At 54.0% G+C, this 9,304-nt stretch overlaps 1 protein-coding gene across 1 annotated transcript in view; it reads right to left on the bottom strand.

The window, feature by feature from the left end:
- Positions 1-1,377: 1,377 nt before the first annotated feature.
- DIDO1 (death inducer-obliterator 1) overlaps positions 1,378-9,304 on the bottom strand; it is a 62,767-nt gene continuing 54,840 nt past the window's right edge. The window contains exon 17 of the mRNA XM_023742604.1: positions 1,378-6,062. Within this exon, the coding sequence (XP_023598372.1) occupies positions 2,896-6,062 (3,167 nt within the window). The 3' untranslated portion in view covers positions 1,378-2,895. The remainder of the gene's footprint in view (positions 6,063-9,304) is intronic.

Raw genomic sequence — 9,304 nt, 5'->3', positions numbered from 1 at the left:
ATGTTTGCTTGTCACTGGACTCACCTATCCTGTGGGGTTCAGTGTGGCCGAGGGCCCGGTGTTGTGTGAGGCACAGGGAGACTGCCCTGCCCCCTTTGGCTCTTATCCTCCTCAGAGGCCCCAGTGTTTCCCAGTGAAATGGCTCTTTCCATTTTCCTTAGAGCTGCCTCTGCAGGATGCAGATGAGAGACCGATGAGGTGCTGGAACTAGGAGCCACATCTGCTGACAGACACTGTGGCTCTCGTTCCCCTGGGGCTTCTCTGATACGAACACAGCTGCTGTGGGTCCTGGGCTTTGCGTGAGCCCCAAGAGCAGGCTCAAGCTGGACCCTCGTTATAGCCACGTTTCTGGACGGCTGAGTCCAGCACATTGCACACTGGACTGTGGGGAGGAGTCATGAGTCACTGGGGTGATGGATCCGCAGGATTGAGAAGCTGAATTCTGGCACAAGGTTACAAGGTTGGGGTCAATCACACGCAGCCTCGTCAACCAGTTGAAGTTCAAGGGCAAGGACCACCCTTCCACTTGTGTCCTGTGTGTTCACTTCACCTTGATCTGAGAGCCCTGAGTCTACTGGTCCGGCCCCGCCACCACATCTGGGCCTCAACTCTGCCTTAACTCCTATGTCGCTTCCTGACCAGCCTGCTTCCGCCTCTACCCCTTTGGCTTAAGCTCCACCTGGGGGCAAAGACGGGCCTCTCAGAGCCAGCCCTGCAAGAACCTCCAGGTCCCGAGATTTTTGGCTAACTCCTGACAAGGCCTCGGGTGCACGGCCCTCCCTCCTCACCGAGCTGGGGTCAGCCCTGACCACCCCTGCCGAAATGTGAGCCCTCCCGACGCCCTGACGGCTGGCTCTGGGCGCAGCGTTGTTCTTCCACAGACCGGGCTGTCCCTCGCTGCACTTGGTGGTCCTTGATGGCTGGGACTCCTGGGCGGGCTTCAGGCTTCCTGTTCTGGCACCTACATGAGCCGCACGAGGCTGTAGGTATGGATCTCTGGGCTGGCTCAAGGTCAGTTGCCCGCGACCCTGTCTTCTTTACTGCCTGAAGGTGGGCTGTGAGGGCCAAGTGAGGGGGCGGGGGGACGCCCCGAGCTACCTCCACTGGCACTGTCCTCCGTGCTGGGCGGGCCTGGCCACCCGCCAACAGACAGTGCTCGTGCACCATGAGGGCCGGGCTGGCCGCCCAGGTGCTCGGGGCTCCCACAGGCACACAGGGTGAAAAATGGGGAGAAACGGGGCTGCGGAGGCGTCCGCGCCAAGCCCCAAACTTCCCAACAGGAAAAGACAAACAGGCTAAGTCATGACGCACCGAGACAAAAAACTTTCTGTAGATGTTTATTCTACTTCAAGTAACAAAACCTATGAAGTTCCATGTTTTCATGTCCAGTGATACAGTCTGCAATATAAAATACAATTTACAGAAATTTCTATCAAGTAAACCTAAAGAAACACGCTTGATTTTTACATTTGTGTATTTAAATTAGAAAATTTTAATTTTATAAGTAAAAAACCCTTCATATTGTATTAGATGTTGGAACTTGACACCTACTTTAATGTAATTTAACCTACCTGATTGGTATAATACCAATCATCCCAAATTTTAAATTCTCCATGTTTTCGTAACTTAAAAATTTGTGCTATAAAGTGAAAAATCTGTAGCGATGTACAACGGAATAACAGACTCCCAAGAACAAATGAAAATCTCTAATTTTACATTTGCAAAAGTAAGTTTATGAAAATATAAAAAAATTATCAAAGTGTATTTGTACAGTCAAATAAATTAGCAACGTTTTCTCTATTCACACTTCAGAAGAACTTGAAAAACACATGGCAGAAGCCGGACGCTGTATTTCAGTCAAACAATTTCTATTTAGTTTATAGTTCTTGAACTGATATCACTATTTTCTGTTTCAGACTTTATACAAATACTGTTCCATTTTCAATGACAAACTTTACATCACCTGACAAATGCAACAGTTGGAAGCTTAGTGCACATTCCCTGGGACACAGGAAGACTGGTCAGAGGATCAAACTCTACAAGTAAAAAGCTCCTGATTACTCAAAACAAAGACCCCCCCCCCTTTTAAAAAGCACACTTCATTAGTTCATTTACTCTCTTTAGGATGGTAACATGTAAACAACAATAAATTGTTACTTAAAACACAACAATTTCTACTCAGACAGATGTTGCTTTTAATCACGTTGTTGGGGGAAGAAACAAAAGTAAGACAATATATAAAAACTGAGCAAAACTAAGAAATGTGTTTTTGTTTCTTGGCTGAAATTCTGAAACTCAAACTTCTTTATAACAAAACAAAAATGCACGTGTACGTTTTGTGTTTCTCAACACTCCAGATACAAACTAGTAACACTGCTTTTCCACAATCTTGCCACAAATACCTGCAGGCCACCCCGTGACACCCCTACCCCGACACCACCTCACCCCTACGGAAAGCCGCTGAAGACGGATACCAAGAGCATCTTTTTAAAGACAGAAATGCGGATGTCAGCAAAGTATGGCTTTCAGGTCCACCAAAATCCCCTTAAAATGTACAACAGTCGAGTTCTTAGAAAAGATAACTTTATAATCTGAAAAAGCAATATGCTTTTGTCGACTTTCCCATTTCTGTCATTTTAAATGGAAATATTAAGAGTTCTCAGATTTTTACAAAAGCATCAGAATTGAAAAGATGTGAAATTTTGTAAGAAACCATTACACACAAAATTACAGTAATTCTGAAGTCCAGAATATTCAGTTCTTCATCTAAGTTCATAGCCATTTGAAAAACTATTTGTTCAACACATTTTATAAACTTGGCTTTTAAAAGGATTTCTGCCAGGCCGAGACTATCTACACAGGAGAGCAAGGCTGGGGCCCGGCTGACTCACACCTCTAGGACTGGGCAGAAGGGACGGGCCCTCCCGGGTCAGGGCCCCGAGGGGCGTCCGGCTTCGGCTCGCGCGCCCGCTCTTTGCTGCGGCTCCTGTCTCTCCGCTCTCGGCCCTTCTCCCGGTCCTTGTCTCTGGCTTTGTCGCGGTCCCGGTCTCTGCTCCGAGACCTGTCCCGGTCGCGCCTCCTGTCCCGGTCCCGGTCCCGGTTTCGGTTCCTGTCCCGGCTTCTGTCCCAGTCCCTGCTCCGCTCCACCTCTCTCTCCTTGTCCCTGTTGGCGCCCCTCTCCTTGCTCTTGTCCCACTCGCGGCCTGACTCCTTATCCCTGTGTCTGTCCCAGTCCCGGTCGCGGCCCCAGCTCTTGCCGCGGTCACGCTCCCAGGCCTTCCCGTGCTCCCGCTCGCGACGTCTGTCCTCAAACGCCCGGCCCTGCCGACCGTCTGGCAGCTGGGCCTCAGACTCGTCCAGGGCCTTCTCTTTGGGCCCGGCCTCGAACCGCTCCCTCGGCCGCCCCTCGAAGGCCTGGCTCCTGTACTCGTGGCCCTTGCCCTCTCGAAAGTCTGCCGGCGGCCACGGCGCCTCGGGCTCGGGCCCCAGTGCAGGTGCGTTGGCAGCCAGGGCGGCGGCAGGGCCGGCATCGTCCCAGCGGTCCTTCCTGAGCTGCGGGGGGTGGCTGGGGAGCTCCAGCAGGGGCCTGGGCGTTGGCTTCATGCCCTGTGGGGGCTGGCCCTGGAAGTGAAAGCGTGACGGGGTGTGCTCGCTCTTCTCCGAAAAGGGCACGGAGCCCCTGGGTCCCCCGAACTGGAGGGGGCCCGGCGCCCTCTGATTCGCAAACCGTGGTGGCGAGTTCACCCTCTGCTCCTCGAACTGCTGTGGTGGAATCCCACGGGGCCCTGGCATGAAGTTTGGGGCCTGGCCTCTGGGCCCTTCAAACTGATTGGGATGGGGCCCCCTCGGGCCCACAAAATGGCCAGGGGGTGGTCCTCGCTGGCCTCCAAACTGGGAGGGAGGAGGCCCTCCTCTGGGCCCTTTGAACTGTGACAGCAGCGGCCTCCTCTGGCCTCCAAACTGGAAAGGTGCGGCGCCCCGAGGCCCCACGAATGGGGCTTGCTCCGGGCCTTCAAACTGGGCCGAAGGGGCAGCCATTTCGGCATAAGCGGCGTCCTGGAACTCTCTCTTCTCCGCGTGGGGGTCTCTGCGCTCTTCAAACTGGGGTGGTGCCACCCCTCTAGGCCCACCGAGATATGAGGGCGAGGGGCCTCTGGTATCCCCGTGAGGAGGTGGCCCCTGCTGCCCAGAGAACAAAGAAGGGATAGGCCCCTTCTGGGCCCCGAACCGGGTGGGCAAAGGTCCCCGTGGTCCGTCGTTACCAACACCGTCATCTGGAAATGGGGGGACTGGCCCCCTCGGTCCTGGAAAGCTGGGACCATGGAGCCCTGACATTCCAAAAGTGCGTGGTGCAGGCTCCCGCTGTCCCTGGAACTGGGGCAGCAGGCCCCCCGCTTTCTGCGCAGGTAGGGGGAACGCAGCAGACCCCTCACTGGGCTTGGGCTGTGGCTCTCTGTCTCCCTCCGGTTCAGCTGTCGTGTTGTCATTTTTCTCAGCAAACTGAGGGTTTCTCGGATCCTCACACTGGGCCGAACTGAGAGATTTTTCCTGAGATGCAAACACTGTGCTTGGGGGCGGGTCATTTCCTCCAGGAGGGCTGAAGTTCTGCAGAGGGAAGCTGGGCTGGAAGGCAGCGCTGGGGGGCGTCGGCAGCAGGACTTTGCGCACAGGTTTGGCCGTGGTGTCTGCAGCCCCGGGGGGCCGCGCGCCCTCTGCCAGGTGCCTGGCTGAGTTCTCGGGGGGTGCACTCTGCTGGCCGTCCTGGCTGAGCATCGGCAAGGCCTTTTCCCCAGGAGTGTCTCCCGGGGACGGGGTGCTGCAGGCGGGGTTGGCCAGTGGCCTCGAGAGCACCTCAGTCTCCCCGCTCTCGGTGGCCAGTCTCCTGGCCTGCCGTGGGTCGCGGCTGGGCCTGGCCTCTGGGCCCTGGGCTGCCTGGGCTGTGGCGGGAGGTAAGGCCGGCCGGTCTGGGGTCTGCTGCTCCGGCTGGAACAGCTCGGCCTTGGTCAGCGCCGACTTCGGAGGGGGTGACATCAAGGCGTCCGACACGGAGAAGTGGGCCATGGAGACCCCGACAGCAGCCCTCTGCTGCCGGAGAGCTTCTTCTTGCTCCTCTAGCTGTCTCTTCTGCTCCTCGATCTGCTTGTTCAGTTCTTCCAACATCTTCTGTTGTTCGACCAAAGACGGAGGGGGGATACCGGAAGCATAGTCGGCAGACCTGTCTGTGGTGCTGCCTCTAACGTCGGCACACATTCGGTTGGGCAGGTCGTCGATAGTCACTTTGGCTTCTTCTAGAATAGTCTCATCCTCCGGGTCGTAGGCCACCTCCTCTCGCTCCGCGGGCTCGGCAGCCGTTTCTGGGTCGTGGTGTCTGCCCCTCTCGGGCAGCGGCGTGTCGAAGGCCCTCTCAGGATCATACTCCTCCTCGGGGTCGTAGGGCCGATCATCCTCCTCCTCGTCCAGAGCTTTGTCCTTTGAGAACTGACCGAACTGCTGAACGATGGGGTCCAGCAGCGGGGCTGACGACACTGCATCGTCCACTTTGGCCTTGGAGTCCTGCATGGAGGCTGTGGCGGACTCCGCTGGATCTTTGGCGAGGGGGTCAAATGATTTCTTCTTCCCAAAAAGAGTCTGTAGGATGTGCTCAAGGGGCGAAGCTGTCTTTGAGGCAGACGAGGTGGCCGCGGAAGCCACAGCTGTAATGGCTGGGGACGCGGCTGCCGTGGCAGTGTCCAGGGCTCCCGTTTGGAGGGACAGGATTTTTAACACGGACGATGCCGAAGCTGGAGCCACCGGTGGTTCTGGGGGCGGGGGCGGGGGCGGAGGCGGGGACCCGGGGGGCGGGGTGCTGGCAGCGGTGTCCGTGGGGTAGAGCTGATACTTGGAGGCCTTCTTGTCGGCCTGAGAAGTAGGAGTTATTTTGGGATAGACGGAGGCATCCGTGTCTTCTTGAAGTCGGCTCCGCTTCTCCTCCATCTTGTCCGGCTCTCCGGCGTTTGAAGGACGCTTTATTTTCTGACAGATTACTAAGCCCAGGATTATATTTGGACGTGGTGACTCAAGACCTGAAAAACAAAATACCCGTGTCAGTTCTGGAATCCAAATCAGTTTTTATCCTTTGAAAGCAAACTCTGTCAAGGGCTTTGGTGGGGAATGTTTTTCCAGGTCCAGGGAAGAAACGGTGGCAAAACAGAACCAAGTGTTGAACGCAGAGCTCAACGCACCAGATTCACAGCTGCAGCGTCACGGGCACACCACCTGCCCGGTGCCCACATCGGCCTCCGGGGGGCCATAAGCTGAGCCCCAAATCACAGAACCAAGGACCCAAAACTCACGAGTAAAAAGCATCCCAGCTGTCAGAGTTCCCGTTACATTTTACAGTGATCACCAACGCCAACACAACACTGTGGCGGTGGTACAGCGAGGGCCAGCGTCCACATGTCCGAAACCCCCTCCAGGGCTGGAAGGTACCTCCATGCTAGGACGTCTGTAGAGCAAAGTCTTAGTGAGCTATGTCCTCTTACTTGCCTCTTGCTACATGGGGCACTGGGAAATCAACAGTCCTCTTCGCCCTTAACTTCTGAGTTGCAATACATAAATGAGTCTAAACACGCCAATATTCAATGTTCAGTCGGGGGCCGATTCTTCAGCTCAAATATAATGATCAAGAAAGCACAAACCACTCGGTCAATTCACTGGTCTCCGATGTCAAGATTACAGTTAATGGGGGAAATGACGCTCCTGATCGGAATGATCAAGTAAGTGCTGCTTTGGTCTGCAGACGCTGATGAGCCCTGAGCCTTCGAGAACCGCCTGCAGCTGCGGCCTGTGGGCGCAGGACCCGCTGCGAGGGAGCCCGAGGATGGGGAGGGACAGGCCACTGTGCAGAAACAGGCTGCTGTCTCCGGGCAGACACAGCGGTTTTTAAAGTATTTCTTAAACAGGCGATTTCACCGCAGCAATGGGAACAGACATGCACACCAACGTTCACGGCGGCGCTTTCCACAGTGGCCAGAAAGTGAGAACAACCCAAGCGTCCATCAACGGATGGTGGATAAACAAAATGTGGGATAAAGGTCAAACGGAACACAAGTCAGTCATACAGAGAAATGAAGTCCTGATGTGTGCCACAACGTGGATGAACCTGCAAACATCACACTGAGCGAATAAGCCAGTTGCAGGACAAATACTGTATGATCTCATTTATATGAAATAAGCAAATACGCAGAAGCCAAAAATTACCAGCGGTTACCAGGGTGTGGGGGAGAAAGCAAGTGCGTGCTTAGGGGGCACTGAGTTTATGTCAATGGTGGTGGAATACTTCAGAAAAGGGCAGCGAGGATGGTTGTACAACTTGAAGAACATAGTCGATGCCACTCAATTACCCATGTGGAAACTGCTGAACTGGTGAACGTCTGCTGTGTGTATTCTCACCACACACACACAAGACGTTAAAGAAAAAAAAAAAAGACAACACTCCAAACATTCTGAGGTGGTGGGTTATGTCAGGGATGCTTAGATTCCAGAACTGACCCCTTCTCCCCCCATCATAAATCCAGAACGCCGATCGGGGAAAATCCAAGAAGTGTAACTTTGGGAGCAAGGAGACAGCAAGGACAGAAACTTTGTTTCAACAGCCCACGTTACTTAAAATGAATCAAATTGTATGAATTCAGTTTATAGACGACTGTGAGTACAAGACGGACACATTACAGAACTTTTCACTTCAAGTCAGCAGGAAGATTTTCCCAGCCTTTGTGGTTTCAACATTTACAAGGGAAATTACTTCACCAAGTTGTTCTCAGACACACTTCACAGTCCTGAAGACATGGTGTTAACCTTCCTGGCTGTGCCCACAACAGAAGGAAACCCACGTGTGCAGAGTTGGGGGTCCCAGCACCCCCTCCCCAGTGGGGCTGACACACAGGGGTCGCCATGAGTCGAGACTGGCTTCATGGCAGCTGGCGCTGGTCCCGGTGTCCCAAAGGTCCTTCCTGCTTCCCAGGCTGGCGTGTAAGAGCTGAGATCCGCAAGGAAGGCAGCGGAGCCCTGAGCTGTCACTAACAGACCCCAGCATCCTACCACATCCCTTCACCAGAGAAATGGCTCTCCAACTGCCCTAGCTGGCCCTCTGGGAACACATCAGTGAGGAGAGCTGGGCAGGGGCGGGGAAGCTGCAAAGCTGGGCACACCTCCACTGAGTGCACAGCCAGGTTTTCCTGCTCGACAAATGTGAAGGGCAATCTACCAAGTTCACCTTCTAACTAACATGAACTGCAGCTACTCTAACTTGAAATAGTACTTCCGTCAGCGTAACAGCTCTTTACTGAAGACCTTATCGCTCACTCAAACCAGGGTCTGGGCACGGTCAACTGCTGAACTGGCTAGCATGGCCTACCAAATGTATTTGCTGACAATGGTCCCCAAACTTGCAGAACAGGTTTGCACACGGAGCCACATGCCTGGGATCTACACGGGATGGCTTCGGAAGAACCCAAGCAGAAACGAAGGGATGTGCTTGACCTTGGGGCAGGGAAGGAGTGCTGGGCGGCCAGGGCTGGGAAGCTCTGACTCGGCTAAGTCACCGTCAGCAGCCCAGGAATGACCTATCCTCAAGGCAGAGGGCTCTGCCACCTCACCAAGGGCAAAGCTCAACTTCCAAAGGGCGAACAGGAGGGCTCTGGCTTCGAATCAAGTTTTGGATCAATGAGCTGCTGAGGCAGGTGACTCATGGTGTTAAGCCTGGGCAGATGGGTGCATCCACCATTCCAACTACCACTTTTAATGACCTAGTATGCTCATTAGAGAAAAAGAATGAGTACGGCCAGGCCTGGCAAACTCTTGAGATGCTCATCTGCTGTCATGTGTCACAGGTAGGGTCCTCACTCACACTGGTTTTCAAAGCTGCAGGCTACCTAGCTGTCTGCATCTGAGGAAGAAGCTCACGCTTTAAGGGCTTCCGTCTCGAGCACCTCGTGTGTACACCTTGGTGAGTGGGCCAAAGCTCCCAGATCAGATTGTGTGTGAGCCTTCAACACCCCACTCATCCTCCCCAAGATTTTCCACCGGGCGGTCCAAAATGCACGTCTATTTGGAAGTAATCCAGTCTTGCCACCGGACCCACGTATTTAAATGTTACAGCTGCATGAATATTTGAAGTGTTACAAGCTCCTTGGAAATAGCTTGTGTCTATGACAAAGACTAAAAGTCACTAATCTCAATGGGACCTTTGGAGCAACCTCTACTGACCTAACGGAGTCATGCCACCTTAACCATGTCCCACACTGCCCTAAGGTCTGGCATTACA

This window comes from Trichechus manatus, unplaced genomic scaffold, assembly GCF_000243295.1.
Source record: "Trichechus manatus latirostris isolate Lorelei unplaced genomic scaffold, TriManLat1.0 scaffold00008, whole genome shotgun sequence".
Lineage (NCBI taxonomy): Eukaryota > Metazoa > Chordata > Mammalia > Sirenia > Trichechidae > Trichechus > Trichechus manatus.
This window is presented reverse-complemented; position numbering and strand designations above follow the sequence as displayed.